Source organism: Cataglyphis hispanica, chromosome 9 (assembly GCF_021464435.1).
Source record: "Cataglyphis hispanica isolate Lineage 1 chromosome 9, ULB_Chis1_1.0, whole genome shotgun sequence".
In the NCBI taxonomy this organism is placed as follows: Eukaryota; Metazoa; Arthropoda; class Insecta; order Hymenoptera; family Formicidae; genus Cataglyphis; species Cataglyphis hispanica.
Genome location: NC_065962.1, coordinates 1501743 through 1519494, shown reverse-complemented (window position 1 = coordinate 1519494; position 17752 = coordinate 1501743). Strand labels below are relative to the sequence as shown.

Here is a 17752-nt window from a genome sequence, read left to right as displayed (position 1 = left end):
GAGTTAAGATAGTGTAAGTGTTAAATATAAGATTGTAAGAGATTGTAACCCTAAGGGGAACCAATAAAATTCTATCTATCTATCTATCTATCTACTCAAAATAACTGCTAATATTTTTCAAACTTTTTTGTTAATTACTTTTTAAAAAAACGAGCAATGGCTAAAACCTTCCGAATGTTGTTCAGGGTTATGACTTTGACAACATATGACAAGGTCATTCATTGACTTTTGAAAATGGTGAATATTTACTCCGAAAAGTTATTACAACTTATAATTTTTTCTAAAAAAAAATAATTACAAATTAATAATTTTCAAATAATAATATTAATAAATAATAATTTACAAATATTTCAAAAATGCTGTTGCGCGTGCACACGTATACATACAAATATACAATATAGTTTCTTTTCTCTCTTTCTTTTTCTTTCTCTGTCTCTTTCCCATAATGAAATTGTAAAAATGTAAACATAATGTTTTATTAATTTTAAAATTTTTTAAACATAAATTTTTAAGAATTTCATGAAACATATCATAATATTTCCTGTGTTCAAATATCATTGTACTCACCGCAATTATATGATACGAAGTTAAACAGAGCAAGAAAACAGTTCCCAAACTTTGCTGAAGAAATATCATATTAAAATTATTTTCCAAAATCTCTGCTAATCTGGAATAAATTGCATTGTTCAAATTGTAAAATATGATCTCATTATTGCTAATATTAAGCTAAATTATTTATTATAATCTAATTGTAAGAAGTATTATATCATATAAATTAACATTTAAAATTTTATAAACTTACAGTTATTGATTTTATGAACTCGAAGATATAGAAAATATTAATCTATTTGTTTAGCTTCGAATAAACATAATTTTATCTAATTGTTCTTTTTGATTGAAGTCAACTTGAGTTATTAATATATAATGACATAAATTAAACAAAAACTAAAAATCGGATTAGAGATCTGATTTTTGTAGTTAAATTTTCTGTATTTTTATTTTTTCTTTTTCTCTTTTGAATACGCTTAAGAGAATTTCATCATTCGATTCAGTCTCATTAATTATAAAATATGTAATAGAAATAAGGATTTTTATTTAAAAATGCAAAATTATTTTTACTTGACTTTTATTTTTATGATTTTAGTACGTATGGAAGGGATACTATCCACTTTCTATGTGTACCATTTCGAAGTTCCATTGTATATTGTGATAATCTTAAAAAATGTTATTTTATAAGATAATGTGTGCATGCAAAGGATAAATAAAATGGGGACTCACGTTATTAGAAGGTGATGTCTTACTACGATGCTAGTAATATGACGATGATAATTTTCACGATCTTTTAACAAATTATCAATTTTGTATGATAATGCAGCAAATTGACCACAAATATGAAGTGTCATACTGAGTACGAAAGCATCTGGTCCAGCATAACCGCATATTATAAGTAGCAGGGCCAGTAGCAAGTACACACAAATGCATAAATAAATGCGCATATCCTTGATCTCGAAGAAGGGATGAATCGGGTATGGTAACTCATACGAAAAATTGCCGGATATCACTATATACATTATGTTGTATTTTATTTTGCATCGTCTTTATAATGTATTTATGATGAACTTATCTTATATATGTAAAATGCGCACGCGCGCGTGTATGCTGTGTGTGTTGATACTATCTACATACACTGCCTGACATAGTTCATGCGGACATTGTACTGATAATTTTTTATGCAAATTTATTTACAGATTATATATGTGAAAGTGTACGTATTATTTCTCATTCATATTATATGAGTAGTATTTAATAAGTTTAATTTAATTTAATTTAGCTTTTTGTTTGATTTAAAGATATTATCTACATATTTTAGTCATTTGAATGGCATAGGGATTTAATAACAAAATATACGCATATGTTAGCAAATTGGCAATAGAATATCAGAAGTTGTTAGCAAATTGGCATTAACTCATGTTCATATTAAAGCGGGGAGCACACACTTTTGCATAAGCGCATAATTATAAGCATAAGGAAATTGATTGGTTCATTTTCTTATATATATTTATGGACTAATCAATTTCTTTATGTTTATGGTTATGCGCTTATGCAAAAGTGTGTGCACCCCGCTTTATAATGTAATCTGCCAGCATAGCCCACAGAATATGACAACAGATTGACGGCAGAAATCTGACAAGGAGAGGTCGCAGCTGCCTCTTCACCGATTTTGATCTCCTTTTTTGTGATGAATCTACATTAAATATATTTAAGCTCTGTAAAAGCTTTTTATCCAATGCGCCCTGTAAGTAATATTTTTTTATACTTAAAATTTGGAGAAATTTTAATGAAGGTTGTAAAGCATAAAGAAAGACATATTATTGTTACGTCTCAGCGACGCTCTTTTTCTCTCTATACCTCAGTTAGTGAGAAAAAGATTGCTCTCTACTTTTATAGGGCAACCTGCTTCCACCGGCTATACCCCAGGGACGCCGAGAGCTAGGACTAATCTAGTGGATCTAGGGGAATGATGTAGGCGCGGAACTATTTGGTTACTAGGAAGTTTCACTAGGTATTTTAGGGATATGGACGCAACTAGGTATATGTAATTCGAAGGTTAATCAGATTTAAAGAATAGACTTTTAATATTATAATAAAAGAAAGATATCGATTATGGTTGCGTTTTAGCGGCAAGTCCGCTGTATTGCGGGTTCACCATATGTAAGGGGTTTGTTACTTAAGATATATATATATATATATATATATATATATATATATATATATATATTAATTAGAAACCGTAAGAGTTAGAGAATTAAGATTTGAAAAGGAACATTATAATAGAAATTAAGGATAGTTAACAAATTGTGGACACTAAATAATAGAGAGTTAGTTAGATCGAATTAATTTATTATGGGAATTGTCTAAAGAATAAGGTCTTTCATTTAATATCAATACTTAATTATATTATGACTCTAAATTTCTGATAGAAAGGGAAGGTTTAGAAAAGAGGTCGAATGTCGCCAGGGGCACCGTAATTAGCGCTCGGCAACTAGGTTCAAGGATTGAGTTGTGTTTTAAATAATAGTATTCATTTGTTCTATTTATTTCAGTTCTGATAACAAGTTGGCAATTTAAATAAAGTTGTGGCATTCTATATTTTAAAAATATAGATTTTTTAGATAACTTATATGTATTATATGCAATGTATATAATTTATGATTCCATAGAATATAAGCCTCTTAAATTTATATTTATGGTCGCTTGGTCGATACTACAATAAAGCATATTAATTTTATTAAAATCGTTTCTTTATGGAAGCATTCGCGCATTATATAATAACCTGTTTTAATTAATATGATTTTAATTATTTATAAGGTATAATTGTATTGGATATAGTATTGAAAGTTTTATATGTGTTGTTTTGGATAAAATAATTATAAATATTCAACAAATCATAGTCAACAAATTATTATTATATACGTTTTATGATTCCATAAAGTACGGCGCATTTACTCCTCAATTTAAGAATGAGTAATTATTAAATATATATTTGTCTGTATGATTAAATATTAAAATCTTAAAAGTTAGATATTAGTATCGATATTATCGAATATGAAACTCGCTCGCAAGTCCGTTCTTAAAGTAATCAGCAGGTTAGTTCTAGAAAGTCACTGCTGTACAACTAGCTAGTTCTAAATAATGTTTCCTGATTCGTCGATCCAAGGAATTCTTAATTCCTTGCGCCATCGATTATTATTACTAAAAGGATTAAAATATATTCGGTTTTTAGGCTAAATAACCATATGGAACTAAAATAATAAGCGATTAATAAAATTAGTTAACAATTAAAATAAAAGCAAATGGATTACATAATTATTCCATAGGTATTTTGCAGGGATAAAAGCGGTACTTAATTACTAGCTAAAATATAGTTTTTAAAATTGGCAGGACGTTGCAATTATCGAGCAGTATCAGATGGCGCAGAACATAAGCGCAAGAGCCAGTAATAACGAAAACCGGGTTCAAACCTGCATTCTCAACAACTTTTTTTCATTTAAAAAAATTTTTTAAAAATTATTTTATATGTAAATGTAATATTATTTATTACGTAGTATTCTTTATTAAAAAAAATTAATATTTGATATATATTGGATATGCATATCTTTTTATATATTTGCCTGCATAAAATTATGAAATATGACATAATTGTGACTGGTTTTCTAACCGTCAGAGCCCTTATAGAACCTTAAAACCCCTACTCTTCCCCCTTAGGCCTTCGTAACCATCCTTCGCTTTCTCTTTTTATTTGTATGGGCAGGTAAAAAACTCGAATTCGGATGTTTATGAAACGTGTTCTAATATTACTATATTACTATATTACTATATTATTACATTATATTATTTTTATGTTATATTACTATATTATTTAAGAAAATTTAATTTATTAGAAAATGTATACATATTTAAAAATAAAAGTATAAATATTTCTCTGTAAAAATATTGCATTTTTCACAATTATATCACATTTCATAATTTTATGTAGGCAAATATATAAAAAGATATGCATATCCAATATATATCAAATATTAATTTTTTTAATAAAGAATACTACGTAATAAATAATATTACATTTACATATAAAATAATTTTTTAAAAATTTTTAAAAATGAAAAAGATGTTGAGGACGCAGGTTTTGAACCCGATTCTCGTTATTACTGGCTCTTGCTTATGCTCTGTGCCATACGGTACTGCTCGAATATGTCTTTCTTTATGCTTTACGACCTACATTAAAATTTCTCCAAATTTTAAATATAAAAAAATATTACTTAAAGGGCGCATTGGACGAAAAGCTCACACGGCTTAAATATATTTAATGTAGATTCATCACAAAAAAGGAGATTAAAATCGGTGAAGAGTCAGCTGCGACCTCTCCTTGTGAGCGAAATCTGTTAATATCACTTGATATCAAATTGGGGGCAGAAACCGAACAAGATCTGCACGTGTGCAATTTATCGACAGATTAGCAGCAGAAACTCAGCAGGACTTACAGTCTTTAGCCATTTATATAGAATAATAAAATAAATTGACATTTATTAAAGACCATAATATATATTTAATCTCAATAAACACTTATATATATCAATGTTATATAAGTGCAATAAAACTGAATTTTACAGATGCATATATGTTTGCTGTAATTGATGATGTTGGATAAGTACGCTCTTCGTATATATATCCACATTCTCATATGGTCTACTTGTCAACTACTCTTCTTAATCTTTTCTTCCGCCATACTGTGATTTAATAAAGTAAGACATGTGGTACATATATTCCGATCAAATCTGTTTATTTTCACTGCATCCATTATGGGCCACGAAGGTACCGCAGAAAAAAAGGCTTGATAAGTATAGAAAACAAAAAGAATATTTCCGTGAGAAATACCATTTTTTTAAAAATCGCAGTAAAAAAGTAGACCGTGTATGCATAAGCAAAAAGACGGATATGTCGCATAGCGCCGGGAATTCTAATTCTACGCTATAGTTGGAAAAATTACAAGGCCGTAAAAATTATAGTGGAAGTTTGCTATGAAAGCCTACTTGCACCATGAAGATCTTTAGGCATAGAAGCCCTACCGGGAGATACGATACTTATCGATCATAAACGTGTAACGCGCGCTCGAGCAAAGTAATACTTTTTTTGGATCCATTTAATTACATGCATGTACAAGACACGAAACTGCAACTGAGGAAAAACTAAAGAAAGCCGAAGACACAGGCCTTATCAATCGTAGAACTATTCTCATTATCGTCCAGCTCACAAATTGTGCATTTGTTAACGATTATGTAAATATGATAACGGTGATAACGTAAACGTGATAATGGCGCAAAAACTAACAAAAATAGGTTTCAAAATGGGAGATGAATGGATTTGAACGCTACTTTTAACAAGCTTGCCAGAAGAATATAAACCAGATTATTATGGGACTTGTAAATTCTGGAACTCTTATCATAAGAGACGCAATAAAAACTAAACTGCTATAAGATGTAAAATGAAAAAAGAACATTCACAATGAAGGTAATGAATCAACTTCTACTCAAAGGTACATAACCAACAATGTCAGCGCAAGAAAATGAACAAAAAAGGTCTATGCTGTTACGAATGCAACGAATCGATCTATTTAGCAGCAGATTACTGGAAGCGAAAAGAAAGAATATCAAAATCCAATAAAGCTGAGACAGAGGACTTCAGAACATTCTACGCATTACACTCAACAAGAATTACTAACCAAAATAAATGGACTCTGGAGCATCAGCTTATATGTTAATGAATCGCAACTGGTTCTGTGACATGCAAAAAACATTCCTTTAACAAAATATCGTTGTGGCGAATCAAAAACGTCTGCCTCTTAAAGGAAATGTAAATGTTGTAGTGGAAGTAAGCAACAATAAGCAGAAAAAAGATATTTGTGCAAAGAAAGTATTATACATTCCAGGTCTGCCAATTTACTCTCCGTAAGTAAAATAACGAAACAGGGTAACAAGATTATATTTGATGGCGATGGTTGTAAAATTCCAGATAAGAATTCTGAAATATTAATTACCGAAATTCTACAAGATGATATTTACAGATTAGCTAAATCAAAGAAGCAAGCATTACATTTCATGCAATACATTGATGACAGAATTTGGCACAGACGTCTCGGTCACAAAAATCCCGATTATATGATTTAATTGAGAGATCATGCAACAATTGAAATTAATTTCAAAGGAGAAAAACAGGAAATTTGCTAAAGGAAAACAAGCCAAGCAAAAATTTAACAAACAAGGCAAACGAGCTGAAAGATTGCTGGATCTAATACACTTTGACTTGTGTAGACCAATGGAAAATAAATCGAAGAAGAAAGAACCTGCTACATGCTCATATTTATTGACAACTCAAAAAAAGTCCACCAAGGACAAAGGACAGAAAACATTTAAGAAGATCAAAGCATATATGAAACAAATGAATCAAATGTCTTACAACGGATAATGGGAACGAATTCGTCACATGAAAGAAATTCTACGAAAAAATGAAATACGTCAGACGTCAATTCCGTACAATCCACAGCAGAATGATGCAGAAAAAAAAATGAATCGGATTCTGGTTGAAAATATCAAATGTTGCAGATGCTGGACTGGACAAGAAATTTTGAAAGCGGCTTTAATTATGGCAGCTTGTTACAGCCGCTTACATAATAAATCGTGCATCAAAATAAAAATTTAAACATCAACAAATTAATCAGTAAAGCTTCAAAACGTTAGTCAACAAGAAACGTAATTATAGTAAGCAATCAGGAACTAATGCAATGTGTAGGACGCAATTAAATTTATTGACAATAGAAAATTATGTAGATAATATAATGTAGATAAAATCTAATGTAGCGAACGTTTCGGTCTTTTTTGTCTTTCTTCAGCGCAAAACAAAATGAATAAGCAGCTTTTACATAATAAATCAAAAATCGCAAATAAATAAATACAAAATAATAAATAAATAAATACATAAATGAGTAAATAAATAAATGAGTAAGTAAATAAATGAGTAAGTAAATGAATTAGAAAGTAAATAAATGAGTAAGTAAATAAATGAGTAAGTAAATAAATGAGTAAGTAAATAAATGAGTAATGGAATAAATGAGAATGGAATGAGAATAAATGGAAATAAATAAATGGAATAAATGAATAATGGAAATGGAAACTGGAAAGATTCGATGGATATGGATGTGGATGGAGGTGAATGGAGTGGAGGAAGGGAGTGGAATGGAAGAGGTAAGGAGTGGCAGGATAGCAGTGAGAAGGTAAGTGGATACAGATGGAAGTCGGATGGAGGCAGAGTGGAAAACAAGATGGCGCAGTTCGCCAAGAAAGAAGGAGAGGAAAGGAGAGGTAGTTACGGAAATGTAGAAGAGCTATCGAAAAGAAAAAGGTGCCGATGTTGGGGAAGGGAGAAGAGGATGTGTTAAGAAGTAAGAAAAAATCGGGAGTAATGAAAGATGCGGGGTTAGGATGAATAGAGGGAGAAGGAGAGTTACAGCATTTGATGAAAAGCTGGAAATTAGAAAATGAGGAGTTAATGAATGAAATGAGAGGCATGAAGGGGTTGTAGAGGGAAGAAATTAGAAAGATGAAAGGAGGTTAAGGAGGGAATCAAAGAGCAAGGGGAAAGGGTAAATAAGAAGATAGAAAAAATAAGAAGAGAGTTTAGAAAAAATGAAAAGAAATGGAAAGAAAAAAGAGAAGAGCTAACAAGTCGTATTAAAGGGTTGGAGGGGAAAATAGAAAAAATAGAAAATCGTGATATCGGGGAGTGGAAAGGAGTGGAAGGAATAGGGAGTAAAAGAATGGAAGGAAGAGAAAGGGAGGAAAGGAAGGAGAGAGGAATGGATGAAGGAATGGAGGAATGGAGGAATGGAAGAAGTGAGAAAGATAGGTGGTGGTGTAGAGGGAGGAAGGGAAATGGTTGTAGTAAGGTTGAAAAGTGAGGATCAAAGAAGAGAGGTTTGGAATAGGAAAAAACTTTTGAAAGGTAGGAAGGAAAGAATTTTGGAGGATTGGATGTTGAAGGAAAGGAAAATGAGATGGAGTTTAGAAGGGATGAAGGATGAAGGAGAAGAAGGGAAGGAAGGTTTGGATAGGGTATGGAAAAATAAGAATAGATGAGAAATGGTGGAGGTGGGATAAGGAGGAAGAATGGAAAGATGGAATGGAAATGGAAGGGGGAAGAGGATGGAAGGGATGGAATGGAATGGAAGGGATGGAATGGAAGGAGATGGATAGTGGATGGATGGAAAGGATGGATAGATGGAAGGAATAGTGGAAGAGGAAGAAGGGAGGGCAATGGAGGGATGGATGGAATAAGAAAGGAATGGAAGGTAAGGAAGGAAGACAAAAGAGAATGGAATGGAAATGAAGTGGAGTGGAGGGATAGGAAGAGAGGATATGGAGGAATGGAATGGAGAGAAGGAAGAGAATAGAATATGGATTGGGGACTTGAACGCAAGAACAGGTGGAAGAGGGGAGAATAGAAGGGCATGAAGAGGAGGGATTGGGAAGAAGGTCGAAGGACAAAGAATAACAAGAGAAAGGAGCAGGATGGATAGAAGTGGATAATGGATGAATGGATGGAATGGAGGAATGGGGAATGGAATGGAATGGAGACGGAAGATGAAGATGGAAGATGGATGGAGATAATGGATTCAGATCATCCAATCATAGTTTGGGTGGGGAAGAAAAGGGAAAGAAAGGAGAGAAAGGAAATGAATGGACGCAAGAGGGAAAGAGAGGAAATGGAAGTAGAGTGGAATGGAAGGATATGGAATGGAAGAAGGAAGAGATGATGGAAGGATGGATAGGAAGGAAGAGAGATGGAAGGAAAGAGGAGAGGAAGGAAGAGAAGGAAAGATGGAAGAGGAATGAGAGAAATGAAGACAGAAGGGAAGGATAGGGGAGATAGTGAATAGGGAAAGAAGGAGAAGGTGGAAGGTGAATGAAGATATAGCAATGGAGGAGTGGATGGAATGGAAATTGGGGGGGGGCTAGAGTAGTGATAGGATAGGGGGCAGGAATTAGGATGGATAAGGAGGAGAGCATAAGTAGGAATGATATAAGGTCAGCGATTGGAAGACAGAAGGATAATAAAGCGGTAAGGATGGATGGAATTCCGGCGGAGGTGTGGAAGTACGGAAGGGAGAACTTGGAGGAATGGGTGTGGAGAATATGTAATAAGGTTTGGAAGGCTCGTCCATTGAGCCCTCACTTATTTAATTTGGTGACAGCAGATATGGAGTAGGTAATGAGCAGAGAAGGATGAGGAGGGGTTAAATTAGGGAGGATGAAGATTTACACCTTGGCATACGCGGATGATGTGGTTTTGATTGCGGAGAAGGAGGATGGAATGAGTAATATTATAGAAAGGTTAGAGGGCTATCTGGAAAAGAAGGGATTGGAGTTAAATGTGAGAAAGTCGAAAATCTTAAGATTCAGGAAAGGAGGAGGAAGAGAAAGAAATGTAAGTTGGAGATAGAAAGGGAAGGTGATAGAGCAGGTAAAAGAATTTACTTACTTGGGTTATGTAATGCAGAAGAATGAAGAACAGAAAGCAGATAGAGATAGGTTAAGGAAGGGTGCTGCCGTAATGGGTCAGGTTTGGGGAATTGGAAAAAAGAAATTTAAGAATGATTGGGGAAGAAGATTATGGCTCTTCGATAAACTGATGTGGACGGTGATGGGGTATGGGGTGGAAATCTGGGGCTGGAGAGAGAGGAAGGAGTTGGAGAGGCTACAAGAAAGATACTTAAGATGCGTGTTAGGAGTGGAATGGGGAACGCCGGGCTATATGGTAAGGGAGGGATTACAGAGAGAGAAATTAAGAGGTATGGCCGGGAGAAGGGCGTGGGGGTTCGAGAAAAGATTGGAGGAAGATAGGGGGAGTGGGATTGCGAGGAGATGTTAAGAGGAATTGAGGGAGAGGTGTAAGAAGAAGAAGGATTTGTCGAAGTGGGAAGAAGAAAGATGTGGGTTCTTTGAAGATAGAGGTATGGGCGTGATGAAGATAGAAGCGAAAAGGTCGGCAGGAGTGCTGGACTTCGGCTATTTTGTGAAAAAGGACATAGAGACGGATAAAAAGGAAAGATGGGAAAGGATAGAAGGGTCAAGATACAAGTGCTACGGAGAAATCAAGGGGAGTGGGATACCAGAGTATCTGAAGAGTGACTGGGGGGAAAGGATGGAAAGGATAGGTTGGGAAATGGAATGAAGGATGGAATGGAAGGATGAGGAGTGGAAGAGATGGAACATGGAAATGGAAGATGGAATGGAGATGGAGAGATGGAGGAGATGTTGAGAAGGGTGGAAGAGGATGAGAGGAGAGGAATGAAGGAATTAGGAATGGATAGAGAATGAAGAGGAGGAGAAATGGATCAAGTAGGATGAAGATCGAAGGAGAAAGAGAGAGAAAGAGAGAGAGAGAATGGAATGGAGGAAAGAAGATCGATAGATGGAATGGAAGTGAAGGATTGGAATGGTAAGATGAGAGTTAAGATAATTGTAAGCTAGAGTTAAGATAGATGTAAGTAATTAAATTGTAGGAGATTGTAACCCCAAGAGGAATCAATAAATCATATATACATACATATACATACATACATACATAAATGGTAAAACTGTCAAATAAATAAGAATCAACCGCCGCATAGCAAGCCAGTAAATATAAAAATCAAACGTCAACAGAAAACCTTTATATCAATATTTTTCTACGGGATGTGTTTCTCCGTGGTTGAAAGACCGTGGAGTTAGAGATAGGATAGGTAAAAATCTATTGTTCACGTCTAATATTATAGCAATAAACTGCATGTCGATATCTAAATATTGTAATAGTTAGAGTTAGAGTAACACTATCCCTCAAAAGGAACATTTAATAGATACAATTTAACTTACAAAAGATGTTCCGTCAATGCTTTAAGTGTATAAATGTAAAAAGTTAGATATAAAAAAAGTAAATATAAAAGAGATAAAATAATTACTGTATACGAGCAAACTGAGTAGGGTAACAATGTATATCCGATGACAATTCAAACGTGTCTTTTAATGTCTGACGTATATCTCGAGAATGAAAACAATAATATGTATATATAAACATTAAGTCAAGTGTGTTGTATACAAATATTCAAAGCGCTGATATCAAATCTTCGAGAGTCTCTTTCTTGCAATAAGTATGATACAAATATTTCGTATCAGTCTGCAAATTTAGAGTAGTTTTTTGTCTCTTAATAAAAAGCATCTGATAAAATCAAGCGTTTATTTCGAAATGATTCGTTGTTCAGGATCTCTTCCAGGATGCTATTCCATTGGAAATCATGATTTAGTTCGAGTCTATGATCAGTACTGACTGAGTTGTTAGATGCATTCCATCATATATGATTGCAATGTTCGTTTATTCTGGTTTGCAATCTTTTACTCGTTTGATCTACATAAGACGCATTACAATTGTTGCAGTTGATTTTGTAAACAACATTACTGAAACATTTTTGATAGAGAATTCTTATGGACTTTAATAAAACAGCTTAGTTTGAAGACTCATACGCTAATTTAACATTGAGATATTTAGTAATTTTAAATACAAAATTCTGAAATAGAGGGGATATAAAAGATGGTGGATATAAGATAAAATAAGATAATTTTTCATCATTAGCATCGATATAAAATGTGGATGTGTTAAATTTAGAATTATAAATAAGGAATTTAATATGTTCGTGTAGAGTATTAAATATAAATTTCAATAACAATTGTTAAGTAGGATCCTAATAATAATAGCAAGATTCTTTCGATGGAATGAGGGGTGTGAAAGTAAAAATGCTCAATTAAGCCTATGTTGCGACATAAAATTAAGATATCTTCCGGAAAATATTGATTTGTAAAACCAATCAAAAATTAAATAGTTGTTAATAAAAATTATAAGTAAATGGCAATACGAGCTACGCGCGGTAATTGGAGCGCAACTATGATTTATTCCAAATTAACCATATATATATATCAATATATATAACAATATATAATGATATATATAACAATATATACGCGTACGTTTCGGTTTCACTCTTCGGGTCATCTTCAGCGCAGATTTTTATAAATACATTAAATCACCATTTACTGATGTTATATAATAATCAATTGTAAAACAAAATCATAATAATAAAGTCAGGCAAGAAAAAAGTTATGTAACACTAAAGTCAGTCAGATTTAAAGAACGATAAATAAATAATAAATAAATTAGTCAGCCGATAAATAAAATTGTAGTCCCTCATGTCATCTGAGATATGCGTTTCAATGTTCGTAAGAAAATAAATTAAGTCCCCACGGTTGGAAAGCAGAAAAGTAAAAATTTTTTTAAAACCTAAATAGCAATATTTGAAGTACATATAAATGACGAGAGAGAACTTGTTAAAATTGTAATGCAAGGATACTTACAAATAATAGTCTCAATTAGTCCTTAATAATTAAATGTATGTTCAACTTTTATCGATGACATGTCAGAAAATAATGCCGTGTATATTTGAAATTCTAGGAACGAGACATCGAGAAGCAATATCAGGCAATGTTCGTATATGTATACATGTTTTTATATAAGCGTAATCAGTAAACATATATATGTACAAAACAAAATTTTCTCATCAAAACATATTAACTTACAATTACAAAGATAATGATAATATAATCGTTTAACTTTCTGATTCACAGTTACAGATTTAGACTAGAGCCACTAAAACCGATGATATCCGTACCAATCTAGAGCAATCTTGATATCGATGTACCTTTAAATGAAAGATTACACGATAAAGCAATATAACAAGAAGAAAATGATACTGAAGGAAGAGTTTCGAGGAAGAACTATTAATTATTGTACATTGCAACCAATCTCAAGAAAACTTTGAAGATCCAATAGGTCAAGAAAAGCCAGAAAACCCAGAAGCCTAGATGATGATGTAATCTATTCGGCAATTCAAGAAGCTACCGATCCATTAACATTTGAAAATGCTCTCGATCATCTAGATGCATCGAAATGGATGCTAGTAATGGAAGAAGAGATCAAGTCACTAATCAAAAATGACACGTAGTTTTTACAAAAATTACTACCCAACAAACAAGCCATAAAATGTAAATGGGTGTACAAAACAAAAACTAATTCTAGTGAAAATAAAATATAAGGCCAGATTGGTTGCAAAAGGATATGCACAGAAGAGAGGATTCGACTATGAAGAAATATACGCACCCGTAGTCCGATACAGCTATATTCGACTTTTATTTGCTCTTGGCCGCTCAAAGAAATGTTAATGTGTATCACATGAATGTGATCACTGCCTTTCTCCAGGAAGAAATTTATCTCTAACAACCCGAAGGATTCGTAGTAGCAACAAAAGAAGACTGTTAGTTAAATAAGGCGATCTGGATTGAAACAGAGTAGTCAAGCATGGAACGTAAACCTCAACGAAACATTAGACTCTTAATTATGTCTAGTGCATATACTATTTCATTGATAAAAATAATATAGTAATTTAGTAATATAGTAATATAGTAAATTAGTAATATAGTAATAGCAGCTTATGTAGATGATTTATTAATATTTACTAATTGTCAAAGTTACAGGAAAATCATATGTAAAAAGCTCTCTGAGAAATTTGAAATAAAAGATTTTGGCGAAGCTACAAATTGTCTTGGGATCCGAATTACAAGAAATCAATCAAGCAAAAAAATTTAGCTGGATCTCAATACATATCAAATTCTCGAGAAATTTAACATGAATAACTGCAATATCTCTTGAAGCCGGAAATGTCCTCACCAAAGACTAATCACTATCACTAACTTCACAACAAGAAATTGACGAAATGCGTAATGTTCCATATTAAAATGCAGTTGGATCAATAATCTACGCATGTCAAGAGACGAAATCTGATCTAATCCACGCAGTCGAGACGATCAGCCAATTTAATTTCAACCCTAGAAAGGAACACTGAACAGCAATAAAAAGAATATTAAAATACATGAAAGGGACTGTCAATCTCGGTTTGGAATACAGCAAAGCAGCAGAAGATTATCAAATATGCAGATGTAAATTGGGCTCCGCCTTGAATGAACATAAATCAATGACTGGATATTCATTTACACTTCAAGGCGCCGCAATCAGCTGGAACAGCAAGCGACAACTCACTGTCGCTTTATCAACAACAGAGGCTGAGTACATGGCCTTATATTTAGCCAACGCAATTCAAGAAATAATGTGTCTTCTAGGTTTAGTCAAAGAGATAGGCTTAAATATAAATAAGCCTACAAAAATATATTGTGATAATCGTAGTACAATTAACTTCAGTGAAAATGCGAATTATAGTGCGCGTACAAAACACATAGACACGAAACATCATTTTATTAGAGACAAGATTAAGGATTATTCCAACTGCAGAACATTCCAACTGCTGAAATGCCTACAGATAACAAAGGTAGTAAACAAAAGTAGTTAACAAAAGTATTAATAAATGTAAAATTACAAAAATGTAACAAAAAATTAAGTTTAAGAATAGTAAATAAATCAACATCAAGTGAGGATGTTGTAATTGATGATGTTGAATAAGCGCGCTCTTTATATGCATCTGTACTCTCATACAGCAGACTTGTTAACTATTCCTCTTAATCTTCCCTTTCGCCATATTGTAATCTAATAAAGTAAGACGTGTGATAATATATTCCGATCGAATCTGTTTATTTCCACTGCATCCATCAGTGTTACTAATAGTTTTTTCTTATAAATATAACGTACAATGTAATAAGGGAAAGTAGAGTCAAATCGGATATTTTTGTTTTTTCATGATAAATGTTATCTTTGATTGACTCGTGTTATTAGTTGTAAGTTGATGCCATCATTATTTTTAGATGAATTATGTCCACGTGCACACAATATTTCTTTTTCAAAAGAAGTTAAAATTCTTGGACCAAAAAAGATCGATATTGGGACAATAATCGAATTGTTATAGATTTTTTTTACACAAAGTATTTTTTAGTAAATGCAGTATTGCATTTGTACAATTTATCAAACTAATTTTGATCGTCATTTTGTATGTCGGAATATATAACTGTGTTAATTATTTTCCTCGTATTAGGACAAAAGCGGATACCTACACATCTCATGAAAAGAAGAACAACTGTTATTTTGACTTTGTCTCCCTACAAAAAATAATTGAAAACCAAAACTACTCAGAAAAAGAAATCATCAAAAAACAAAAACTTTTTGACCTCTAAAGTAAAAAAGAAATTAAAAAAAGTCCTGCAGCAATATAAGATAAAAGGATATATTTATTTATGATTTTTGTCAGTAAAATATATTTTTGTATTGTATTTTGATTAAAATAAATCTAGATTTTATAATTGCACGATGTTTTACATATTTTTAAATAGGTATCCTATCGGTAGGGCAAAACCGGATACTTTAATTCCTCCAAAAAATCTTGTTATTCTGGGCAATCAAATATTTTTTTTAAACAACTAGTTTCACTTTCTCATAATTCTTCATAATTTATTCCGCTAAAGATTACTAATGGCCAACAAATTTTTTTTATTCTTTAATTTTTTGTAGGAACAAATCCAAAAATGTACCGATTTTACCCCTTTCCTCTATGTTATATTTCATATAGCAAACAATTAGTTCAACTTAATTAAATAAATAACAAGATATATAGTTTATGAAAATAATTAAATTTAATTTATAAAATATATCGAGATGTAATTTATACAAAACTTAAACTCCCACTTTTACTTTAAATAGTTAATAAACGCATATAATTTTTTATTTTATCTTATCGATTCTAAACAGTTAAACATTCTGAAACTACATTGAGTTTATATTAGATATAATCAGGAATTAAACTGATAGATTTACTATCAATTACTATATTTTTGATCTTATATTATAGTAGCCGCGCCATGCAGACTATCTTATACTCATCTTATATTAGTCTCTGTGGGTGTATAGTATGTAGGTATGCTACAGAAGTAGTACCTCTTGCCCTGTGCGGCCACGTCCTCCGTAATCTCGAAGGGCGATTGGTCTTCGCGGGTTCCTACATATAGCTCAGTTCCTACATATAGCTCCAAGTGCCACACCTCGGACAACTGCTTTGGCCTGCAAGCTAAACTATGTAAGGATAGCCAGATATGGCAATTATAATGAAGGGCAGTAGTATCTATTATTACTGTCTTGGAGCAAACGAGAAATAGTCTCTCACTGATTCACTGACAGATTTCTTCTGGCGGGATCGGAATGATCTGAACGGCTAGAGTACTGCGCATGGAAAGGAGCGGGACCCTACCATGAAATTCTTATCCCAAGAAAATTCGTAATGCAGTTTCGAGATAGGAATGATCTGCCATGCGATCCAACTGGCAATCGACGCTGTGGCACCAGGACCATAAGTATGAAATGGACTACTGGCCATGGAGCGGTGGACAACTGGGCCTTCCACGGAAAATATGCATCCGGTGGTGGAAAATTTAAGTCATCCATACTAAGGCTGTGCACGTGGTCTCAATATCATTAACTACAAATACTAGAGAAATCCTTGGAAAGGATAGGTATAACGGAGGGAATCGCGAAGACGCACTGCCCACACGGAACAAAAATCTCTAATGGATGTCCAGTAGACATCTATCATGGAGATTCGAAACCTTTATTAGATGCCTATATAATCTCCTATAGATATCTACTAGACATCCACAGTTCCGTATTTTTTACTTCCACTCGCCAGCCATTAGACGTATTAATAGATATACGTGACATGGATGTCGCATGGTATAATCATAGCTATTTTATGAAGTTTTGATAGATAAATCTCCTAATATTATTTTTATTGGAGAATCTTTACAAAAAAATATTATATTGACAAAAATCGATTAAACGCTATTGGTTTTCAATAGCTTTCAATAATTTTTTTACCAATAATTAAATAGTTCAAACTTTTTTCCTTTCAATATGTATAGCATCTCACAAAAATCTATAAAACAAAATAAAACGAGCTTTTTATTAGTATATTTTTAAAAATATAAGATAATATATATATATATATATATATAATATTATTAAATTTTAAATATTATTAAAATTTAAATATTTTCTCAAAACATTAGATGAGAATTTTAAATAACGCTTAAATAAAAAATAAATTTTATTTTGTTAGAAATAT

At 32.5% G+C, this 17752-nt stretch overlaps 1 protein-coding gene across 1 annotated transcript in view; it reads right to left on the bottom strand.

Moving 5' to 3' along the window:
* Nucleotides 1-17752, bottom strand: part of LOC126851847 (uncharacterized) — a 43426-nt gene that overhangs the window by 11365 nt on the left and 14309 nt on the right. Inside the window, exons 3-4 of the mRNA XM_050596186.1 lie at nt 1279-1561; nt 568-667 (exon numbers count right to left, since the gene is read on the bottom strand). Of these exons, the coding sequence (XP_050452143.1) occupies nt 568-667; nt 1279-1561 (383 nt within the window). The remainder of the gene's footprint in view (nt 1-567; nt 668-1278; nt 1562-17752) is intronic.